This window comes from Alligator mississippiensis, chromosome 2, assembly GCF_030867095.1.
Source record: "Alligator mississippiensis isolate rAllMis1 chromosome 2, rAllMis1, whole genome shotgun sequence".
NCBI lineage: Eukaryota > Metazoa > Chordata > Crocodylia > Alligatoridae > Alligator > Alligator mississippiensis.
The window spans coordinates 57,546,286-57,571,205 of record NC_081825.1 but is presented as its reverse complement, the minus strand read 5'-3'; the positions used below and the strand labels follow the sequence as shown (position 1 = coordinate 57,571,205).

Here is a 24,920-nt window from a genome sequence, read left to right as displayed (position 1 = left end):
ACTGGGATGCGGCTGAACTTGGCACTTAGCAGGTATGTGCTGCTTTCCGGGGCTAGGCTCTGCTCGGCTGGCACAGCTTCATCCCCTGCAAGTGGTGCTCAGTTTGCAGGGGATGGGGCTGTGCCAGCTGGGTGCCGAGCCCGATGCCACTTGCTGGGGCTGGGCATGGTGTTCAGCAGCGCTGTTCGCTTGGTGCTTGGTTGGTGTAGCCCAGGCAGCACCGTTTTCAGGGGATGGGGCCGCGTCAGCTGAGTGCTGAGCCTGGCCCTGACTGCCTATGAAAATCCTAACTTTTCTAACTTTTAAACTGAGGTCAGTTTATACACCGTGTCACCCTATACACTGTAGCTTTTTGGGTTCTGTTTTCTGACATGACTATTCTGCATGTAAGGTTAAATCTGAAATAGGCAATCAACATCAGTTAGAGGTCTGAAGGATACACAGCTAATCTAGACTCATAAGTTATTCATGGCAAGCCCCTAGTGATTTGATTGCTGAATTTTTCATTACCATTTTTGATTGCCTAAATCCAGAATTCCAGATAATTTAGGAGAATATCATACAAATGTACATAAAATTGATATTTTTGGTGTTTAGTCAGATTGCTTGAATATATAGGCACAGGTCCTCAGCTATTTTAAACTGTTATAGCTACATTCTGTGGAACTGTGACAGTTTACACTAGTGGAGGACCCACCCCTCTATTAGTCCCTGGGTTTTTCTAAGAGGTATGTCAGAGTGGGATCTGCTTACCGATATAGAATAAAGTGAAATATTTAATCTATATTCTAGATACCTGTTCATCCAGTGCCAGATCCTTTAGTACACGAAGTTCTAAACTTGGCTTTCAAGCACTTTAAACATAAGGAAGGGTAAGTTGAGTTTCAGTGTGTGTGTGTGTGTGAGATGTATATGTCACTCTTTCCAGCAGAGACTCAAGGTGGCTTACAGAAAGAGAACAGGTAACTTATAAAGCTGGAAAACAACAAGACGACAACTTGAAAGAAAGCTAGCATTTCAGCATAAAACAGAGATCCCCTAAAAACTCTCTTAGTATAGCTTTGCTTGCTAAATACCTGCCCAAATAAGGAAGTCTTACAGTGCTTTTGAAAGATGTCCAGGCTTGGGCTCTTGCAGGTCTCAAGAGGTGGGGAATTCCAGAACTAAGGCATGATTGCTGCAAACGTTTTGCCTGTTTTTGCCAAGTGGACTTGGTATATGGATGGTACTTAAGGAGGTTGTTCTTAGCTGACCTAGAGATTACAATGGAGTGTAAGGGAGAAGATGGTCTCTTAGGTATATAGGACCCAGACTGTTTAAGGCCTTACACGACAAAAACAGCTCCTTGAATTGTGCTTGAAAAGCTATTGGGATCCAGTGCAGACTCTGGAGCATTGGAGTTATGTGCTCCTGGAGACCATCCTTGTCAGATGGTTTACTATCACATTCTGTACCAGCTACAGCTTCCAGATGATCTTCAAGGGCAGACTTACATAGAGCAAATTGCAGTAGTCTGGCCTTGAGGTTATGAAGGCAGAATGTTGGTGGCCAGACCTGAATTAGAGAGGGTCACAGATGGAGGTGGTAAAAGGCACACCTAGTCACTACCCCCACCAAAAGATACAGGTGCAGCAGAGTATCCAGGAGCACCCCAAGGCTACAAACCCAAGAGACCAGGGAAGCTTAAACCCCATCAATGATACCCCAGTGTCCACCCCAGCTGCTTAGAAAGTACAGCCCTGCATTAAACCAACCCAAATTGACCTACACAAATTTTAAATATCCAGTGATTAAATATAAAAACAAAAACCATGTAACTTTTCTGTCCAGTTTGTATTACCTTTATATTTTGATTGGTAATTCCTCATGGCAGACGTTTCTCTCTCCCTGTTTTGTACTTTCTTGAACACACCGTTGATACTTAAATAATATCTAAGAATATGCTTGTTCTCCCTACCCCACTTTAGGTATTCAGGAACCAACACTGGGAATGTTCATATTATTGCAGATTTATATGCAGAAGTGACCGGAGTTCTTGCTCAATCAAAGTAAGTTCATTATTTACCTCTTATTTTCTACCCCCTCTAAAATATCAAACTTTCCTTAATATTTACTGCTTATGTTAATAATTATTAATAATAGTAGCTAACTGGTCAGTATTGTACATCCTTTCCCTATTTCTTGTTTGGTCAGATTATTTTGTTGCAATCCTGTCTTTTCTTAAATTATTCATCTTTCTGCTGAAAATTGATCCAGTCTGACGCTTTCTAATAGTAATTACCCTTATTAATTTGAGTATATATCCAAGTCTTTCTAGCGAATATTGAAACAAAATTTGAGTTTACACGTTGTTACTCTTATCGCTCATAATTTAATTAAATGTACATATATGTATTTCCAATTTTCCACAGGATTTTGCAAATGTATTATACAAGTCATGTTTTCTAGGTTGACATGGTAAAAATGACTTTCCAGCTGTTTTGAATTATATGTGCATGTTGTATTTATATATCAAGGCTTTTTTTCTTGCTTTACGTGTCTGCTCTATTTTTGTGAAGCTGTGTGCTGTTGAAATGTATATGTGCCTTCTTGTCCTATGAATACCATTTTCTTAAATTACATCCTTCAAGCAGTTGTTCGCATACACATTCTTGATTGTTGGTTCTCTCTCATTCTGAGCCTTTGACTGGAGATTTTTGTAGCTGCTACAGTCTCCATAAATTACACCGTGGCCCTGCCCCCCCTTTGGCTCCATGTCAATGGGATAAAGGGTGGGTGCACACTTTATGCTCCTCAATTCCTTGTAACTGCGTGGCTGAGACCACACTTTTGATGGTAAATGCCAAGTGGCTTATGTTCTATTCCCTGTGAAATTTGTATCTGGTTTTCCTCAGCAACTTATCTTTTAATTCATTTTTCCTTACATATTGACCTTATTTACTTATTTGCTTCCCTGTACCCTACACTTTTGTGGGATAAGGTTCCATGCAGCCTTCGGGACTGGGAGATGTCTTGCTGCCCCATTCATGACTCCTTCATCAGACCTTGATCCTTCAGGCTTCCTTGGGCACTAGGACTTCTTTGACACCACCTAGCTCTCATACCTAGCACCACTATATCCCATTGGGGCTTAGCCTCTCTCTGAAGTCTCCTGGCCTACCTAGGTCAAGGAAGGCTCAATGGCTTTGGTTCCAGAGGCCTAGCAGAGATGGAGACTGTCAGCCAGTTGGGTTGTGTTGAAGCTGTTAGGGAGCCACCAAACCTTACTCTGCCCCTGTTCCCCCTGATTGAGGGCTCACTAATTACCATGCCTCAGATGTCTAGATCCAGTGGCTGAAGATTTGGCTCTAGCATGTGACACTAGCATGCTCCCAAACTCCATCCACCTTTACTCCACTGTTGCAAATAGTCTGGGTGTTTATAGATGTGCTCTGGGAGTGTGTGGGGGGACATCTTAATTAAAGCATCTCCAAGAGCCACTCTAATCAGAGCATTTGGAACATCATGTATCAGCATCCCTGCGCTGAAAAATGGTGGCGGGGTGCTTCAACTAAAGCTCGTCAAAGGAGCTTTAGTTAAAGCTCCCCTGCTGACATTTTTCAGTGTGGGGATGCTAGAGTTTGCTGGAGCGTGGTAATTACCATGGCTTTTCCTGATAAATTGCAAATTCTCTCTTTTTTTTTTCTTCTTTTTTTAACCCCTAAAATCCATGATTAAAATTAAAGGCCCCTCATTTCCCCCCTCCTCTCCCTACTGCCCCTGCCCCCCTCAGCCCTTCTGGAGGGGACCCCCAGCTGCCAGGGCTGCAGGGCCAGGGACCTGGGTCTACAGCCATCTGCACCCAGCAGCTGCTGCGAAGGAACATGGAGCCTGGCTCCCCACCCCCCCAGCTGCCTGCTGCCTACCCACTGCAGGCTCAGTCAGGGGAGCTGGCTCCCCACAGCTGTGCACTCCTGGGGGGCAGGGGGACCCATGCCCCTCCTGATCTGTGAGTAGGGCAGGGGCGGGTGCACACTGCAGGCTCAGGCTCCTGTCCTTTCCAGGGCTGTGCCAGGAAGCTGCTTACCACAGTAAGCTCCGTGCTGCCCTGCAGTGCTGGGTTGCACCCGCTGGGCTGCGAGGCCCTGGGGGAGGGCAGCAGGGCAGGGAGTGCGACCCAGGTCCCCCCCTGCCCCCTTGGGAGTGCATGCAGCAGTGGGAAGCTCGTCTCCTCTTCCCCTCCCCTGCCCCCCAGTGCCCTGGATGAGCCATCCACAGCACTGCCCCGCTCCTCCCTAGGGCCCTGCAGCTGCATAATGTGGCCCCGGGCCCCAAGCCCCACACACCACCCAGCTGGGCAGCAGTCCCAGCCCTACCTAACCTACCCCCTCCCTCCCTACAGGGGCCTCAGTCCTTCCACACCTCCCACTTAGCTGGAGAGAAGCTCCCACAGGTGTCTGGTGGCCATGTGCATGTACATGTACATGGCACCCCCTGCCTGACTGCCCTCCCCTCACTCCTTCCCAGCCTCCTTGCAGGCTGGAATTCTGCCAGACTGCAGAGAGGTCTTTGCAAAACAGCAAAGTCCATGGGTTTCTCTGGCAAAATGAGAAATTCACAGTTTCCTTTGGCGAAGGTGAAAATCCTGTGGAAATGTACCAGGGATCCAGGTTTTTCCACGTTCCAGCAGACTCGATTAACTGAGTTTGCTCTGGTGCGCTGTAATTACAGTGCTGGAGCAGCCTCCCTGTACATGTATAGGAGCCCTCTGATACTGACACCGAATAGCACCATGACTTCCCTGGAGTCTAGCCATCTGAGTTAATCTGGTGGACACGTGCACTGAGCTGGTAGCCTTTATGACCCAGGGTCTGTTTTCAGGTCCCCACTTCTGATGCAGGCTTCTCCAGTGCTGTTGGCCTTGTCACCAAACTCAGGTTTCAGTATCAACTCTGGATCGGATTACTCCTTGGCACAAGCAGCCCTCTCCACTTACAGACCAAGGCAAAGTTCTAGGAGCTTCTAGTCCTAGCTGCCTTTTAGTGGCTTCAGAATATCAGTTCCAGTCTGGCCCGTGGCCCCTGCTTTAATGTACATTAGTCTTCTTCTCTTGGATCCTACTATCTGATCCAATTCCAGTTTGTCTCAAATTTGTTTCTGATTTCCCTGATGATGCAATTATTTGAGTCATGATATCATTCTTATTAGTCCTTGTCCATGACTACAGCCTTCCTGGTGGCTGTTATCTTCACAAGGCAAGTAGGTAAGATCAGAGTCCTGGTGGTGAATTACACTTCACACTATTCTTTATCTAGACAAAGTGACTTTACAGACGCATTCTAAATTCCTACCCAGCCTGGTTAAAATATGAACAGATCTTGTTGCCAGTGTTTTTCCCAAAGCTGCATTCCTGTTGAGTCAAGCTCTTTTTATACTTGTCTGACGTTGAAAGGGCACTATTCTACTACCTGCAGAGGACCGAATTGAATAATCAGAAGGCATGGCAGTTTTGGCCCAGAGACTTTATAATTGGATTTCTGATGATATCTAATTATGCTGGATACTGCTAGAGTTTAGCTACCCCCTGTGACATGGACATATTTCATAAGCACTGAGGCTACGTCACTTCCATCCCTTCATGATGTCCCCATAAATGCTACCTGCAAGGTGGCTATACATTTACCAAACATACAAACATGCCATTGCAGAAGCCTCATGACTTGCTGTTGTTGCATGTGGCAGGATAATTCTCATGTCATTCTTAGCATAGGGACACAGAGACCTACCACCAAGTTTTTGTGGGCATTGCATTGAAGTTACCCACCAGTAAGGAATGTGTTTATGGACATTAATTGAAGAAGAAAAGGACGTTAAAAGTAGCTGGAGTTCTTAGCGATTTGTTGTCCATACGTGGATTCAGATTCTGTTTTTTTCCTTTCTAATTCTTCTATGAAGTCAAAAATATGTATGTGGACAGTTTATTGAAGAAAAAGGAGTTCTCAATAACTGGCATTCCTGGATGTGTAGTCCATGCACATATTTAGATCTCTCCATCCCCCTGCCCTCTTACCTCTCTTCCTCAGAGTCAGATGCAGTTATGTTCTGTAGCTGAAAGGGGAATAAGTAGCAGAAAGTATATCCTTTATCTCCTCAGCCTGGGGCCAAAGTGAGAAACAGGATTGGGGTTCATTATACAGGTACTGCTATGGCAAAAACATTTCTGATCAGAGGGTCAAGTTGGGAGAGACATTCAGTAGTCAGGAATGTATCTCTCAGCAGTATCTCTCAAAGAACTGCAATTGCTGTTAAGTAGCTTTTTTATACTTCTTAGTCCTCAAAGAATGAACCCAAAACAGTAACAAACAAACTGTACTGTGTGCATATAGTTACAGAGAAAGTGCCTCAGATTTTTTTTTCTTTTAGATACCATATATATTTTTAAATAGTTAAGTACTCACTTGTGCTGCAAAAGTATGGAACAAGAAGATAGTTTAAAAAAACACATTACCAATCTTAGGTACATAGAAGTGGACAGAAGGCTGACATCCTTCAGTTGTTATCATTCTGCAATGATACATCCTCTAATGTATTAATTTATCATGGCATGTAGATGCTAAATACAAGAAATAGAATGTTCAGTGTCCACCTTGCCTATATGTCTACAAATGTAGTATCTGTATCAGTTAGCAAAAGTTATTATTTAAAAATATTTATAATAGGTTTACATAATTTCTAATTAAACAAACTTGGTGTTTGCAATGTGTATCACTTATTCAGGTTTCAAGCTGTTAGGAAGAAGTTTGTCACTGAATTAAAGGAACTGCGACAAAAGGAACAGAGTCCTCATGTAGTACAGAGTATCATCAGTTTAATTATGGGGATGAAGTTTTTCCGAGTAAAAATGTATCCTGTAGAAGATTTTGAAGCATCATTTCAGTTTATGCAGGTAAACGTGCACATTTACTCCATGTGTCTATCTTGTCTATTTTGTAAGCTGTTTGGAAAAGGAACCATCTATAACTATAACTCTTTGTATGCTGCTTAATCCAATAGGCCCTAATTTCTGTTAGTCCTTAATCAGGGATGTCAAATGTATGGCCTGCAGAGCTACTTTGTCCAGCCCCCAGTGCTCCTGGTGGGCCAGGGAATTTGGGGTGAGGCGGCCCCATTGGACAAGGCTATCAGCAGCAGACAGGTGGATGAGCAAGGGCTGCTTTGGTCTCTAACTCCTCTCCCCATGGCTGCTTGCCCCAGCATCTCTCTAGCTGTTGGCCTCACTGTTCCTGTAGTGTCAGTTCTGCTGTGTCTGCTGCTCGTTCTGCAGTCTGGATTCAGCAAATTTGACACCCCTGCTTTAAGCAATGCTATAATAAACAAGATTACCACTTTTACTCAAAGCTAAGATGACCCTTAATTTAAGATGATGCCCCCCCCCCAATAATTGGATTCTATGAATGGAAAAAATTATAACTTAAATTTTCCACATATAGAACATGTTATTGGAGGGTCATCTGTAATTCATCCTCCCCTGCAGTATGCAGGTGGTGTGTGGGGAGGTCAAGCAGCTTGTCTCCTGCTTGTGCCTGCCTCCTGTCTGCCGCCCCAACAGCCTTGTGGCCCCCCTTTACATCTGCTCCCCTCCTGCCCTACTACTCAGCCTCTGCTTTTCCCCTCTCCCCAGTCTCTCTTCCCCTTTTTACCCCCAGCCTCTGTTTTCCCCCTCTGCCTCCTCCACTTTGCACCAGGAGACTCCATTCCTGTTGTAGCCTGAGGCACTGAGCATGGCCCTGGTCTCAACCCCCTCTCCCCAGCAGCCATGCAGCCTGCATGGTGTTTCTGTGGGGCCAGGCTGGGACTAGGTTCAGTGCCTCAGTCTGCAGCTTGTACAGAGCCTGCTGTCATGGAGCAAAGGAGAGGGGCAGGTGAAGGGGGCAAAGGCTGCATGAGAGGGAGAAAGGGGGCAGATGCTGCACATGGGGAATGGGAGGGGTGTAGGGAGGTGGGACAGGGACAGGCAGCAGCTGTGGCTACAGTTCCAACCCTTGGTAGGAGCTGCAGCCCAAGTTGCAGCAGCCTCCTGCCCCCTCCCCTCTGCCCACTGCCCTTGTACTTGATTCTAAGACAATGGGCTTTTCCCCCTTGTCTAAATGGGGGGGCGGGGTATATACCTTGTCTTAAAATCAAGTACTATGGTAGAAGCACAATCTGAGACTTTATGGTTGCTATTCATCAACAAATTTCCTTCATCAATTTATCAGAGTGCAAGTACAAAGACCTCTTGGTACTCTTTTACTCTTGGTATCTTTAATGACCTCATATATAAGACCTTTTTAAGAATACAGTATTAATGACTCAGAACTTGTTTAAAACTGTTATATTTTTGGTAGTCAATTACTGGTTTAAGTTGTAATCCTGGCAGAGACTTACGTACACACATGTAAGTGCTTGCAGTGGATTTAGGGTTGGCTCAGTCTTTAAACATGATACAGTCTCTCGCTCTCAGGGCATGACTGTCGCATAGGCATCCTCCCACATGTCAGTCCAACGCCAACATAAACAGGGTCCATAAAGGGTTAACTTACATGTCTACATCCTCTTCAGCCTCTGAGATGGTACCTCTTCAGCCTGAGAAGCTCCTTCCTCACTTCATTCTTTTCTCTCAAGCTGTCTGTGACTCCCTGCTGTGGTGCTGCTGCTCCCAGTCTCAGCATCTGGGTCTTTTCCTAGATCCTGAGAGTCCCTGGTCTGGTATTGGAGCTTCTGGCCAGGACGCTCTCTCTCACTCTCTCTCCCTTTTGTCTGCCTGTCTTTCTGGCTTCCCCTCCCTAGGAACCTTTTGACTTCCTGTGGGTGATTATCTCTCTCAGCTGGTCCAGTCCCCTTGAGCAGCCTGTAATTGATGTTACTGCTTGCAGCTATGCTGGAGCCTCTGGCCTTGCAGCCTGCAACATCCTGTCACAGTGCCTTATTAAGGAGCTGAAAATTTGGACCATAACAAGATGAATCCTGTAGTATGAAGGTGTAGGAGGGACCAGGGATTTTGGGGTAGGCTGGACAAAGGTAGGGTCTGTTGCCAAAATCTGGGATATGGGGGCAATGCTTGGGATGCATTTCAGCAGTTTAGACCAAGTGTTGGCCACATTAATCCTATACCCTCCTGACTTCACTCACCCTGCCACTCGAGGTGGGTGTGGATCCAACCCCCTAGGGTCCGGATCTGGCCTGAGAGATCAAACCAGTTTGACACCCCTGCTTTAAGTTTCCTTTAGAGTATTGCATGCACGCACATTTTCTCCTCTAAATGATGTTACCAGTTAATGACAGTAAATCAGGTTGAAAAATGAAACCACTACATAAATGTTAGTTTGGTTTTGTTTTTTTTACCTTGCAAATTGCTAGTAATGATAGAAAGACAACCACTTTTTTCAGAAGCTTTAAAATAATCATTGCCGAAAAGCATCCCTTTTACTGTTAATAATTGATAAGTCATTGCTACTGAGGTATTTCCTTTTCAGTTTTCAAAAACTTGTGGGAATACTGTGAATAGTTCTACAATATTGCTGGAAAAACTTTTGTTTGTTACATTGTAATTTTGACTAGTTGTCATCTACTGTCTTACACAGATATTTTTATGCAACTGAAAATCCTTTTTTTTTTTTTTTACTCTTCATTATAAAGGAATGTGCTCAGTACTTCTTGGAAGTAAAAGATAAAGACATAAAACATGCACTTGCTGGTTTGTTTGTGGAAATTCTCATCCCTGTGGCTGCTGTAAGTATGTCTTGAAGAAAAAAAATACCCCAAACTCCTTAAAATGTATATTGTGCGAGAACTTGGTGTTGGCTAATGATAAAAGTTTAATTTACTACTTTAACTTGCTTTAAGTGTGGGAATTCAGGTGACATGTTTCTAACGCTCCTTAGTTGCAAAATTTTCATCATTTTGCTAGATGTTATGCTGTATGGCACAATTGTATTTCATGTGCTGTTAATACAGCTCAGATGGAAAGACTTGAATATCTCTTCACTAATCTTAAAGGTGATCTAAATGCCTTTAAGTACATGCAGTTGTTCTTAACATTGTTCTTAATTGCATCTTAACATTTTTCTTTATATGTCTTTGTACTTATTTATATTTATTTCCACTAGGCTGTTAAAAATGAAGTCAATGTACCATGTTTGAAAAACTTTGTGGAGATGCTCTATCAGACTACCTTTGAATTGAGCTCAAGAAAGAAGCACTCACTGGTATTTAAGAAATATTTCAACTCTTGACTGACAGACTTATTTATGGTTTTAGACAAATTATTTGCCTTAGAAAAATTGCGCGTTCTATAAATTTAAGTCTGCCCTCTTATGAGGCACAAGAATTAGTGTCATATAGTTTATGTTAAACCTTCCCCATCTTTAATCTCAGTCTTATAGTTTAGGGCTAAGTACAGACAGTCAAAAAGCCCCAGATTGAATTGAATCAGTCTTTGCAGGTTAATTTAAACTGCAGAGATTAAACTGAGAAGCAAGTGAACAGACATTCACTTTTGATTCAGGAATTGCAGCCACATGCCTGCAGTGGCTCAGGCCATAACCCGGGGGGTGGGGAAGAGGGCTATAGCACACCTCCCAGCCTACAAGCCAGTGCCAAAGGGAAAGGACTGAAGCTTCAAGTCTTTCCCCCCCTCTCTGCTCCAGTGGAGGGAGTGTGGCCAGGCTCCAGCCTTGGGCTAGCACACTGGGGGTTGGGATTTTAACTCCCCTCCCTGGCCCACACGGGACTCAAACCCGTGGGGTCTTCCTGGGTGGGGGGACAGTGCCCGCCAGGCTTCTGCCTCTTCCCTTCCAATCCCTGCTCGAGGCTGCCAGGCTGAGGAGGGGGTGGGTGCAGAAAAAGGTAGTGGCACCAAATTCATAAAAGCTTGAACAAGAATAGTCCGTTTTCTGACGCAAGCATGTATTGAGCACAGTAATTTGCAAACTCAAGCACGCAACAAAAAACAACCAAAAATCTTTGCCTAAGCTAAGATACAGCTCAGTAAACACAGTGAGAGCACACACAGCTTAGTCTGAGTTAAAATGTAAACCAAGAAAACGAGAGAGCCTTGCATAAGTCTCCTTACAGGCAGGTATTCAGAAAGTCCTTCTTGGGTATCAGCATGTGGTCTTAGGTGTTGTAGTAGAGATCCCAGTGCTCACAGGTGGCAGGGGACCAGTCCCTCCAGCCTCTTCCCCCCTCCCCCATGGCCTGAGGGAGCTGAAGGAAATTACACCCCCTCCCTTATCAACTGCTTGCCTGCCTCAGTCTCTGCCAGAGTTGGGTGAGGGTGGAGTCTCCTGGTCTCCTGCCGTTTTATACTGTAAATGTAGTTCTCTGTTTTCTTTGGTCACACCAGCACACTGAGCCTGGGGACGGGGGATTACAGCCCCTCAGACTTCGGACCCCAGCCAGGGTTTGCCTGGGAGGGTCAGGTAGTCCCCCTCAGGCTGTTGCCTACCTGTACCCCGCGTCCTACTCAAGCAGAGAGCAAGGGTTGTGGCCAGCACTGAGCTGGGGTGGGGGGAATTAAAGCCCCTTCCAGACCCCAGTTGGGGTTTGCCTGGGGTGGTGGGGGATAGTCCTTCTCAGGCTGTTCATTGCCACCCCCTCCACTCCAGTGGGGCAAAGTCTGGTAGGGGCTGCCCCCCCCCCCCCAGTTCCTCCAGCAGACCCAGCTGTGGTCCCCAGCTGGGTTTCTCCCAGCCCTTTTCTGTGGAGCAGACGGCACAGCCCAGCCCAGGGCTGTTTCTTCTTCATTTTCATGTATGGGAACTTTTAGTAGAGTGAATTCCTATATTAGGATTCCAAGAATAAAGGAACTGCTGTCATTCTTACTTACAGCCAGAGTGATGTAGGATCACTATCAAAGTAAGCATTGAGAAGGTATTTAGCATTTTTTTAAATTCAGAAGCCCTTGCATTATTCTTATTAATTAACCACACTGTATTGCTCTCCCTTAAATCTCGTGTTATATCAAAATGGCTGTAATTGAGATTAGCTTTTATAACAAGAACTAGTATATATTCTGCTCAATAACTTATTACATGTTAACAGATCTTATGGTTCACCAGCAAACAAAGCCGTGTTGTTCCAGTACTTACAAACTGTATTAAATTAAATTTATTTTATGCTGAAAGCAGACCAGAAAACAAGGCAATATTCTTGATGAACCAAACCTTCTTCAGGTTTTACTAAGATAATTGCTTTGTCCCTGCATGTATTTCTCAAAGAGCAATTTGATCAATTCTTTTTTCCCCCCTACTCAGGCTTTGTATCCATTGATCACCTGCCTGTTGTGTGTGAGTCAGAAACAATTTTTTTTAAATAACTGGCACATTTTCCTGCAGAACTGTTTGTCACATTTAAAGGTAAGAATCATTCTCAGTTCAGGAACTGTAACAAGTTAATAGCAGTTTCTCACAATTGCAGTATTTTAATACCGAATAAAGTTGTTACCTGTTTAAAGGACACTGTGAAGTAATTGCAACATTGATGTTTTCTGTAGGGTTTTATGTGGTACTGATGTTGGCATGGCACGGTAAAAGAAATGTAACAACTAACTCCTTTCTGCTGTCTTTACATTAGCTTCATTGGTTTGTTTGCACAGCTCTGTCAGTAGTACCTGTAGTAAATGCTATTCTAGAATCAACAGAGCAACATGGAAGCAGCTTCCAGCTCCCTAGCCCAGCCCAACTCCATTCCACTTGGAAGCTGTGCTCACATCAGGAAATGGGGAGCTAAGAGAAGCAGTGGCAATGTGGGTGCAGCTCCCAGTGCATGCCTTAGGCGAGTGTGCAGAAAAAGCTGATATGCTGCCATGGCTATCTGACCTGCACCAGACTGGAGCAAAGTTGTTCTGGCCTGCAGCTTGAAAAAGTTGCCAGCCCCTGTTGTAGAGGGCAGTTAACCTTTACATATATGCTGTCACAGTTATGCATGTTTCCAGTATTAAACTTAGTGTTCCTTTAACTCCCTCCCAGTACTTGATAGAATTCTAAACACTACTTTATTGATCTAATATACAAATCACTGATACTTGGAAAATGTGTGTTCTCTTGTTAATTAAATTATTTAATATTATACAATGTTTTATCAATTTTGATTAAAGTTCATGATTCCATTTAATATCTTGATTTAGATATTTTTAATACAATTGTTTGATCCACTTCAGCATTTTTAATGGTTCTCTGCGTTTAAGTTTCCAAATGGTGTCTACGTGCTGTTTATTTAAAAATTTGTAAATCCATGATGAAAGGTGCCAAAATGAAATGCAGATTTTACTCTGTGAAGGGTCATTTGTTTTCATGACATCTTTCATACTTTTCTGTTGCTTGTTGGTTTTTTGTATATTTTTCATCTAACATATTTACAATTCTCTTGCAATGTCTGCTTTGACTTTTGTTTTATTAATTTTGCTCATTAAATGAAATCAGCTTTTTTTAAAATTCTTTACATGCTGAGAACTAGATTTTCCTGGCTTAATGTCCATTGCTGACAATGGACTCATTCAAACTATCAGTGCCAAGGCGTTTAATTAGTAATTGCACAGCATGCACTTAATATTTTTGATAGTTTTGTTAAATACTAACAGCTTAACACATTTACCTTTGGGCTCTATTCAGCAGAAATTTTATATATGAGCTTCTGCAGAATGTTGTGGTTTTGGCTACTGTGCATTGATTTAGCAGGATATGTAGTAGACTGTGGAATCATTCAAGCTGCACTACTCTTTTTTGGTGTATCTAGCTTTGGACTGGGAGTTCACTGGAGTGAATCATTAAAACTACAACCCAGCTATATTTCTGTTTCACTATGGCTAAATTTGTGCCTCTGCCTTTTGGAGCTAATTAAAATGCATGCAGTGTATAATATGTAATCCCATTACTTTTTGAAGCTGTGAATTGCCCAGTAAGTTCCTCTCTCAATCTCTCACTCCCTTATTTTTATCTGATCTCCTGATGATAACATTTATATTATTTATTTGCGTAAATTTACCAAGCTATATGTACAATAATAAAGATTGCTTATCCATTTGATCTAGGTGTACGTCACATCTTTTAAATTATAATGATCAACATTAGAGTTTTAGCAGGTTATGTCTGAGCACCAGCGGGGGCAGGGTAAACTAGACCGAAACCATAATATTTTCAAACCACTGATTTATTCTCACAAGCTTGCTTCTCATAAGCTAGGGAAAAACATGGGCTTTGCAGTGTGCCTTAAAGGTCAGAACTTTTGGGCTATTTCACACCTAACATGGGTGTTCCAGTACTGTGGTGTTGTCATGGAAAGCACCCTACCAGCAACCCCTCTTTCTTCTACTGCTCCAGTTTAAGAATGTCCAATGATTGAACCTGGGACAGTATAGCGCAGAGAAACTAGTGGTCTCTTAGGTATATTCTGTACCTAGAAGCTAGATCCCAGGACATTTAGGGCCTAGGGCAATAGCAATAACTTTCAATTCTGTCTGTGCAGAAAGTCTGTGGAAATTAAGAATACAGAAATATATACATCAGTGTGATTTTTTTTTTTTTCTTCACTCAAGTACTTCCTTGAATCAATGCAGTAGTCTGCCACCATGATGATAAAAAAAAAAGTAGTTAAAATATAGTGATCTGCTCTGGCCACTTTTTAGTAAACTCATCACAAGATAAGCAGGTTCCTTAAATATGGGGGTAGGGGAGTCTGTTACCTCTGCTGACCATTAGGGGGAGAAAGATTTCTAGGTTCCTAAATGGGAAAAAGAATGTCATGTAGAAGAAAATGACGACAGAGAACACTTTAATATTAATTCCATAAGGCAAAAAAAAAATGTCCACTGCAAACAAGCCATGGTATTTGAAGGAGCATTCACTGCTGTTGTCAGCAAACTGTATTTCTACTGAATAGAGTCCCTAGAATACAGCTATATGTTGTTTTGTGCTTTTTTTTTCATCTAACATGCATGTGCCTCCCATTCTCATGTTTGTTATGTTTTGCTGTTTCACATTGCTTTATTTAGATGCCATCTAACAACAGTATCAGAAAGCAAATAGAAACGCTGCAGGTGAGTTAAAATGTTGTAATAACTCAGTGAAAAGTTGCTTTGTCTCCTGTAATTGCATTATTTTGTTTTTGTGTTCTTTGTTGCATTCTGTGTTTTGTTTGGTTCTGTACAGCTGCCTTCAGCACTATCAAGAAGCAACAGCTCAAAACATAAGTAATCTGGTCAGAGCTTTTTTCCCTGAAGGACAAAGGGAGAAAGTTTGACAAATGGTCTAGTACCAATTTATCTGAGAGAAGATAGATTTGTGAGACTGAGCAACAATTTTGCAACACAGTTTGTTGATAAGTGCATGTTTATAGTAGGGAATAAAATACTTACATTAGACATTTGGTTATTTCTGTTTCATGTATTACAAATAAAAATGTTTTGCATGCGAGCAGACTTGGAAGCCTATTTCACAATAAAAATGTGGAACTAATTTAATATGATAATTTGCAGTGAACTAACTTGAAAGACTTTAACACTGTTGGTTTTGCAGGTTTTAAAAAGTAGAAATTGTTTTAGTTCAGAACAGAAGAAAAGTTTAACTTCAGTATTAAAAAGTACTTTTTTCAGTAAGTGACTACATTTGACTAACGTGGAAAAAATGCTGTTTTTGTTTCTTGCCTTCACTGAGATATTTGTACCATTGAATCATTTTAATGTGTCACATAAGACCAGTGTACATTCACTCTCTTTTGTTTTGTTTTGTTTTTTATTTGGTAATACTTTGGTAAGATTTCTTGACAATTCATGCCATACCCTGCTGGTATATTAACCCAAGAAGATTATTAGGGAATAACACAGAGTTATCTTTGCAACAAAATAACTGAACAAAGTATTTCAAGTAAGACCCTAACATGTATTAGATAAAACTGGAATGTGTCAGGGTTTTAAGTCCAGATTTAAGGAGAAGAAACTGTAATTCTATTGTGTAAGCATTATTGACGTTTTGCTATAATTGCCATAATTTATTGCAATTAGAATTAAAACCTATTTCCTTCAAGCATATGTGTTGGTTTGCCATCTGCTTATAGGAAAGTGATGAAAGTGTGAAAAGGCTTAGCAATAAAAGAAAATGATTGAGATTGACTTAAATTTTTCAGTGCTGCCTTTATAAACATGCTACCCTTTTAATTATGAATGCTTATTAATTCTATAGATACAATGTTAGCAGATGCACAGCTTGTCTGCTGTTCCTACAGAAAAGGAAATCTTGATCTTAACTGGTTGGAAATAGCTACAAGTTAAATCTCCTCAGATATCAATAATAGAGAGATTTGGAACATTGTTCATCAACTATTTGAATCTCTGCTTCCTTTCTCCTAACTCACTCATTAGAAGCCAGTAATAAGTTTTTCTCAACTTCTAACTTCACCCTCCTTTTAAAATGGTAGTTTCTTTAAATATTATACTCAAGAACTTTATTGCCATTGATGCGGAAAATTCAAGATAGTGTATTTTTGCTAAAGACTTTGATTGAATGTATAACAATGAATAGACAGACTTGTTTCAGTGAACATGAGGATCTACTGTCTCTTGAAGTAAATGTTGGTAAAAGTGAAAACCGTAATATGTTATATACACTGAGCTTAATTCAAGTTCCTTCTTTAAAACACTTTTTCAATGAAGCCTAGATATCCTGTATTTCCCTTCAAGCAAACATTCAAAATTACAGCCTCTCCACTATGCGAGTTAAACAGAATGCTACGTGATCTTATTGCTTGTAATTGTTATGTTCCAACCTTTTTTTAATCTACATCTTCTTTCCATGGTTCTTATGGGAAGCCATATCTATTTGTTTGTTCAGTTCCATGAACATTCTCTGAAAGAACTTCAGGGCCTGGGTCTCTGTCGGGAGAGAGACCTTTCCTTGTGACTCATGTAGTCTTAGAATGGAATCCAGGCAAGATAGAATTCTTTAGCTTCAAGCCAAGGTTCAAAGGGTATGGGTTCCCTTGAGTAGAATGAGAGAACTAGTAATAGGGACAGGAGATCTTTGCAGGCAGAAATCCTGAGAGTCAGGGTCAAGAGAAAAAGGACAGAACAAACTTCAGTCATGTTAAGTCAGCATTAAAGTCAAACTGCAGGAGCAGGTTTGGACATCAGCCCTGCATTTGAACTGTGCTTTGTGAGCATACGGAGAGCTATACTCATTTTCAACAGCATTGTAGGCATAAGAAGAAGAAATTGAGGCAGTAAATTCCTGAAGTTCATCTCAAAGGAAGGATCAGCTTACTCCTTTGCTCTCAAACTGACAGAATCGTGCAAAATAATCTGAAGTTTGTGTTTACATGCATACAGTAGTGGAAATATATTTTAATTAAGTTGATATTGCAAATATTTAATACATCAGACTTCTTTTTTAAAACAATTTAAAATTAACTTCAAAATACTAGAATTTTCTCTAGTGAATAAAGTTTTTAAAAAAAGGCTTTTGGGTGAGTATTTCAATGGTGGTTACTAACTGCATTTCAAATTTGTTTTGCAGAATAAAGATCCAAAAATGTCTCGAGTTGCACTGGAATCTCTCTACAGATTATTGTGGGTTTATGTTATTAGAATAAAATGTGAAAGTAACACTGTAACGCAAAGGTACGTACACTATACACAAAAGTATGTTTCAATTTATAATTTATTTAAACATTGTTTTTAATTATATAAAGAGTAATTTAAATTGACACGGGTCTGGACAGTGGCTAGTAGAATGGTCAGTTGAATAGAGAGCCCTTAATAGTGGAGACCAACAGAACTTGCTTTATTGAGCATACAGAAATAAAATCTAGGAGGGCATATGATACAAAAGCATTGTGGGGGGTGCTTTCCAATAGAAATGAAGGAGGCACAAAACCTAACTGAGTTTCCAAGTAGAAGTTGATAACTTTTATAAAAGAGACTGTATGATGTGGTTGCTTGAAACTGCAGGGGATCTGGGTTTGATGACTTTGGGTGTCATTTTTAATCCTGTTTGACTATATAGTATTGTGGAACAAAAATTCCAATTTAATTATAAAATACCCATCTTTATTAAAGAAAAAAATATCTTTTTCTCAGAAATTGGATTTGTTAGTAATGTTTGTTTCTAAATCCCTATAGCCGTCTCATGAGCATTGTATCAGCACTTTTTCCAAAAGGCTCACGTAGTGTGGTCCCTCGAGACACGCCTCTAAATATATTTGTGAAGATTATTCAGTTCATTGCTCAGGTAAGATCCCCCTGAAAGAAGCTTAAAAGACCAAATTTATCCTTGGAGCAATTGCACTGAAATTAGCAGAGGTACATCAGGAATAAAATTGATACATAAACCTAAAAGTAATGACAATTAACGATCGACTATTTATGAACAATGGCAGTTACGAAAGCTGAAAACCATTTTCCAGTGACCTAAATTACAGTTAAGTCTGAACATGATTTGGTTTAGACTGAATGACTCCTGATGTGCCTTCCTATGTTATGTGGTGAGATGTTGCTACGTACATTTATAACGTACCATTACCATGGTATTTGAGCAGTAATATATATAATTTTTTAGACTGGAACACCAATAGGCATTATTAAAGTATGAAATATACAGGCTGTCAATTCTGAGTAGTAACATGATACCTATCACTATAGTATCTGGCTGCTTCCTGATCTTCCATGTAATGGACCTCCTACAACACTCTCATTGAGAGATTAGGTGGGACAAACCCCTCATCTCTTAACAAAATTACCCTCTTAGCCATTGGATCATTCTTCCTTTCCTTTGGGACCACCTCTTTTAAAAATAAAAAAGTTTGTTATCACGTAAGAGCTCTGTGACAGAGCCAGGGATCGAATTTAATCTTCCAGCACAGTATTCAGATACATGAATGATGAGACAATCCCTTTACTTCCTGCAGTTCACTGAGTTACTAACTACCATTCCTGACTTTTGAGGGATTATAAACCAAGAGGAATATTTTTAAAAACTTTTTTTTAGCTATTTATAGGCTAGCAAGACATTAGGCTTCTTGTGTGGGTGCCGAAGTTATCCATGTGAATACAAAGAGAATCTAATGTCATGTTTTTCTTCATAGGAACGTTTGGATTTTGCAATGAAAGAAATAATATTTGATCTTCTCAGTGTTGGAAAATCACCTAAAACATTCACTATTAACCCAGAGGTAAAATCACTTGAAGTTTTTTGTGACTGAGCATTCGTTATGTTACTGTGACGTTATTTGTTGCAGAGAAATGTGTAAAGAACTAAAGGCAGGTATTCAGTAGGGCTGTGTGAACTTTAGTAGTTGATTCGATTTGGAGGAGATTCGGCCCCATTTGGGGACCAAATCTTCAAATCTGAATCGAATCGGGAGACCGAGTAAAAGCTTTGAATCGATTCAGAGCATCTAAATCAATTCGGAAGAGCTTCGGAAAAGATTCAGCCAATTTGGAGATTTGGCCATAGACTAAACAGGCAGCTGACAGCTGCTTCCAGCTGGTAAATTGGTTGGAGAAGAGAAAGGGCGTGGGAGAGGGAGGGATTGGGGTTGGGGCAAGCTGCCCAGCGGGAGGTGGGATGCAGGCGCGGCAGTGCTGGGAGTGTGGGCTCTGTCCTGCTGCCACTAGCTCAGCTGGGGCAGGGTGGGGGCGGGAATGTGGGCACAGTTTGCTCCAGGTGGAATGGGGCAAGCGGCAGCAGGGCATAGCCCCCGCAGCTCCCCCCACTGGAGCAGAGGCAGGCACAACCAGAAGAGCCGTGGTAGAAGCTCCCATGGCTGTCTGCCCGGCCCAGCCTCCTGGCACCGAAAAAAGAAAAAAAAAAAAGCCCTGCATTCACTAGCTACAGCAGCAGTGATTGGGGGCTCATGGCAAACCCCCCCCCCTCCCCCGCACAGCACAGGGCAGTGGAGCCCAGCTGCGATCAGCCCCAGTGGCCCCAGCTCCCAGACAGCATACGGCGCCCTGCCAAGCTGTGCTGCATCTGTGCCGTGGGGCAGCTGCCGCACAGGGGAGGTCAATCCCTGCTGCCCCATGCTGTGCCGGGGGGTGCTCTGCCATGAGCACCCAGAGGCCCCAATGACTACTCCTGCAGCCAGTGAGTATGGGGCTTTTATTTATTTTTTATTAAGTGCCAGGACTAGGCTTGGGCCGGGCAGGGCAGCCATGGTGGCTTCTCCCGTGGCTCCCCCCACCTGGGCAGAGGCAGGCACAGCTGGAGGAACCTGCCTCTCTGGTCAATCCAAATCTGTCCAAATCAGCACTGAATCTTCCAAAGCTGATTCGGCCGAATTGATTCAGGACAGTGATCTGAATATCCAAATCGAATCACTGTCTTCTGAATCAGCCGAATCTGAATTGAATACTTCCCTATTTGCACAGGCCTAGTATTCAGCATGTTATAACAGGGTAAAAGAACTGGGAGCCTCCATAGGTGGATGTGGGATCACAGAACCAAGGGTGCAGCCACGCTCCCTTTGGCAGTATAGCATATGCGCAGTGAAAAAAGCTCATCGCACACGTGACATACTGGTGGTGTGGCTGTGGCTGCTACCCTCCACTGTGATCTTGGATGCCAGTGAGGTCTGCTGGAGCTCGCCGTATGCTGTGAGCTTTACAAGCTCACTGGCATGTCGCCTGCAGTCTCTTCTTTTAGCTCTGAAACCTACTGCTCTTAGCTCCACCCCCCCAATTCAGCAGCAAGAGAAGGGAGGCAGTGAGTGGCTGGCCTCCATCAAAGCAGGAGCTGTTGTTGCTGCTGCCACTGCTACTGCTTCTCATCCCCTCCTTTTCCTTGCTGCTGAATTAAATGGGGGTGGAGGATGAGGGAGGGAAGTACTAAACAGCTGTAGGCTCCGGAGCTGCTTGAAAGAAGGGATTCTGGGTACACCAGCTTGTAAACTCATAAGAAGACCCACAGGAGCTCTGGAAAGCTCACTGCATATATAACACACAGCCAAAGTGGGCAGGAGAGGGAGGTGTGCATGTGTGTGCACATGTATGAACATGTGTTTATGTGACTGGTACTGCACCCCCTCTGGATCCATCCCTCCAAGCCCTAATGTATTGACTGAGGTAGGTGCGGCTATTCCCTATAATCCCTGCCCAAAGTAATATTTTCATACAGTGCACAGCATCTATACTATGCAAAACTTTGAAAAGATAATTGCTTATTTCCGTGTGATTGTTGCCATGTTTGAGGAACAGAGAAGGGAGACAATCCTGTTCAAAGAGGGAACAATAGTGACTTTCTATTTTTTTTTTTTGAGAAAGAGGGGCAGAGGTTACAATGAGTAGCTAAGCAAAAAATGAAATGTGTGAGTAGTTAAGCAAAACAGGAAATGTGACTGGAACTTTTATAATTTCTCCTGTTTTTGTTTTGTTTTTTAACAACTCTTCCCTCTCTCTCCTCAAAGAGGATGAATGTAGGCCTCAGAGTCTTCCTTGTGATAGCAGATAGTTTACAGCAGAAAGATGGTGAACCACCAATGCCAACAACAGGAGTTGTTCTTCCCTCAGGAAACACTCTGCGTGTAAAGAAAATTTTTCTTAATAAAACTTTGACAGATGAAGAAGCAAAAGTTATAGGTCTGTGGTATTCTTTCATAAGTGTCTAGATGGCTTAAATGCATGTATACGTACTTACTTATATTGAAACTGTAAATTTGTATTCCATATTTACCTGTGATTAAAAAAAAAATGTGTGTAATGGTAATGAGATTAAAAAATTTTCATAGTATATAAGAATTGTATGAAATCTGGTGCAAGAGACCACATCCTTAGCTCTCTATCTAGCTGCTTTGCACTTTACGGATAGCACAGAGCAGCCCGAAACCTATCCTAGTATGGTTACTTGACCGTTTCCAGGGACATAAGGGATGATTGGGGTTGGAACTGTTGTTTTCTGTTGTTTCCCTGCTAATAGAATAGTCTCTAAACAACCATTCCTGCATGTATAATTTAAGAGCAGAGCAGACATTGAGCTGTCTTTGAGTTATTGTTGAGGGCTAGGTTGTCATCAAGACTGAAGAAATAGGAGAGCTAAATGCCATTTCATTCCACTTAGTTTCTCATATTCCTTCAGGAATAATTATTTACCTTTATATAATAATATAGTTTATTATTTTAAAGTTAAGATATTTGTGCAATAATTCAGTTAAGAAATTGGATATTTAAATACTTATCCTTTGTACAGTAAGATACCTGTTTTAACTTAAAGAAATATCAAATACGGCATGTAACTAAGTTGAAAATAACATTTTAAAGTTGAAAGGTGATGCTGAACTCTTTGACTTTTCAGGAATGTCAATATACTACCCTCAAGTCAGAAAAGCACTAGATAGCATTCTTAGACATCTGGACAAAGAAGTTGGGAGGCCAATGTGCATGACTAGTGTGCAGATGTCCAATAAGGAACCTGAGGACATGATTACGTATGTAGCATATTATGATTTAATCATAATTATTGCCATATCCTTGTAATTAATTTCTGTGTCTTAATGAAATATAGCAGTAACTTCATCAGTACCTTAACATGTTCATTTTTATTTTGATGATAAAATCTGCCATCAAAAGTACCAACTTAACTGCAAATCAGCTCAATTATGCTGCTGCTGCTGCTGATAATGCAGTATTATTATTAAAAACTTTAATTTGTTACCTGGGCTTTGAACGGAGCTTTGAAAATTTGGAGATGCATTGCTGCAAGTAGGCTTCCTTTTAACTTTTCTTTGGTGCATAGGGGTGAGAGAAAACCCAAGATTGATTTGTTCAGAACTTGTATTGCTGCTATCCCAAGATTGATTCCAGATGGCATGAGCAGGACTGATCTCATTGAATTGCTAGCAAGGTAAGTAAAAGAATGCCTTCCTCTCAAAAGGTTGTCTAACTTTATCCCAACTATTCAGCTGTCCAATAGAAGATAACACCCTAAAAATATTTGCTTCTCATATAGTTCCTGGATCATTACTCTTACACTGTTGTAGCTAGATGTCTTTTAAAAAAGCTATACATATAATTTCAGTCCCAAGGCCAAAAATATAGTAAATGTATTAACTGGTAGTATTCCATTAAAAGTGTTATTTTTCCTCACTTAACAGACAAAACAGTAGCAGAGAAGAACTTAATCTTATTTTAAAAACACCTGAAAGATAGGATCTTGCACAGAAGAATAGACCTTCAAAGAGAGACCATTTATAGAAAAGTAGAAGTTTATATTTCAGTTCCTTTGCTATTTAGATGCGACTTTTTCTCATCGCTATCTTTTTCTTTTGTTGATTACACTGTGAAGACACTCTCTTGTTTGACATCATCAGATCTATCAAAATTTAGCCACAGAGTTGAAAAGGGCTTGAATTTTGTTTCTTCTGCTTTGTTTCTCTTTTTTTTTTTCTTCCTTGGCTAACCTCTCTACCTGTATTCTTCTATTTTTTCATTTCCCTGAAGTGAAGAGCATATGAGTGCCACCCACAGCTCATTTTTCTGCCTGAATTATTTATCAGGGCTCATGATTCTGACCATAAATTGCATCCAACTGCAGGGCTTGGTGGCCATGTGGCACAGCTACTCGTGGTGAGGTAGCTCCTATAAAATACCACACTGTTGCAGCCTCCTGAGTAAGGCAAATGTAGGGAACCTCAAAACCCTAGCCCCCACTGCCTTGTGGCTACACTTTGGTTGGAGACAGGCTAAGAGACATCACTGTGACAGAAACGTGCCCTCACTGAGGAGTTAGGCAGTCAGCAGCAGCTCTAATCTACTGTTTTGTCTGCTAACAGAAGTTATCTTGCTGGGATCCTATTTATCTTGCTGACTTCCTGCCCCTGGGCAGGGGGCTAGACTCAATGACCCTCCGGGGTCCCTTCCAGCCCAAATGTCTATAAAATCTATGAAGTTGCAACCATTGTGGCATTGAATGTTTGGACTCACCATGGCCTTTGGACTCTGTCTCAGTGGCCTAAAGGGGGAACAGTAGGTCTAGGGCAGCCTCCACTACTCCATACTCTTGCACTGAAGGTTTTGGTGTGATAGACATTTTGTGCATACACTATAATCCAGAGGATTGACAGTTGCCAACATTCTGATGTAGCTGAATGAGGGATTTGTGCTATAGGCAGGGGGAATGTTTATGTATGAAGTAGAATAAAAATTCCCTTCCCATAATCAATGTTTTTGTTCCGCATATATTGAAAAAGACAGGGAAGAAGAAAAATTTAGCTCAGCTGATCAGGAAGTACCTGGAACTAGTAGGAGGGAGGATGTGTAAAGGTGGCTGCTAGGGAGCAGGAATAAGGTCTTAAAGTAGGTCTTAAAGACCCACATCTTGGGAATCTAAAAGTGTTGGAAGGACTCCATTATAGTCTATGGCCATGGAACAGAATTTTAGAGAGATTCAGTGGAGTGTGAAGTCTAAGTGGAACAATGGGTTGCTTTGTGAGAGAGGTAAAAACTGTAAAACACAGCTATGAGTTAATGTCTCTCTCAATGGCGTTTTTTTAAAAAGGCCCCTGGGTGAAAAAAGCCATGTATCCTGACATTGTAAAATTCTTTTGCCTTGTACTTTATCCACTGTCACACGGCTTCTAGTACTTCATTGTAATCCTGAAAATGTCACACTCATAGTCTGTCCTAAATAGTCCAGCTATGCATAGGATGGAGCAGCACAGTTTATCTAAATAATGAAATTGTCTCTGTGGGTGGGGTTGAGCATTATCATGCAGAAGCAGCACCTCGGACACCTCTGCTGGGATGGGCTCTTTGCATGTAATGTACCAATTTCTTCACAGTCTTGACATAGATCTCTGAGTTTATTGTGGTTCGCTTAGGCAAGGCATCATCAAGAACACCTTCCATGTCCATGGCCTACTTACGAGATAAAAGTTAGAAGGCGTTACTTGCCGATGGACCCTTGTATAATATCAGGATA

The 24,920-nt window shown here is 41.7% G+C and overlaps 1 protein-coding gene across 10 annotated transcripts in view; it reads left to right on the top strand.

Moving 5' to 3' along the window:
• The window catches only part of FRYL (FRY like transcription coactivator), a 323,785-nt gene that overhangs the window by 177,377 nt on the left and 121,488 nt on the right, over positions 1-24,920 (top strand). For 8 of the 10 annotated variants that reach the window (XM_059721714.1, XM_059721716.1, XM_059721717.1 and 5 more), the window contains 13 exons: positions 793-872; positions 1,968-2,048; positions 6,757-6,925; positions 9,658-9,750; positions 10,128-10,226; positions 12,276-12,377; positions 15,011-15,055; positions 17,526-17,629; positions 18,131-18,239; positions 19,093-19,179; positions 21,412-21,583; positions 22,296-22,428; positions 22,737-22,844. In XM_059721714.1, the coding sequence (XP_059577697.1) occupies positions 793-872; positions 1,968-2,048; positions 6,757-6,925; positions 9,658-9,750; positions 10,128-10,226; positions 12,276-12,377; positions 15,011-15,055; positions 17,526-17,629; positions 18,131-18,239; positions 19,093-19,179; positions 21,412-21,583; positions 22,296-22,428; positions 22,737-22,844 (1,382 nt within the window). The remainder of the gene's footprint in view (positions 1-792; positions 873-1,967; positions 2,049-6,756; positions 6,926-9,657; positions 9,751-10,127; positions 10,227-12,275; positions 12,378-15,010; positions 15,056-17,525; positions 17,630-18,130; positions 18,240-19,092; positions 19,180-21,411; positions 21,584-22,295; positions 22,429-22,736; positions 22,845-24,920) is intronic. The other 2 variants (XM_059721713.1, XM_059721715.1) reach the window with 1 other exon arrangement.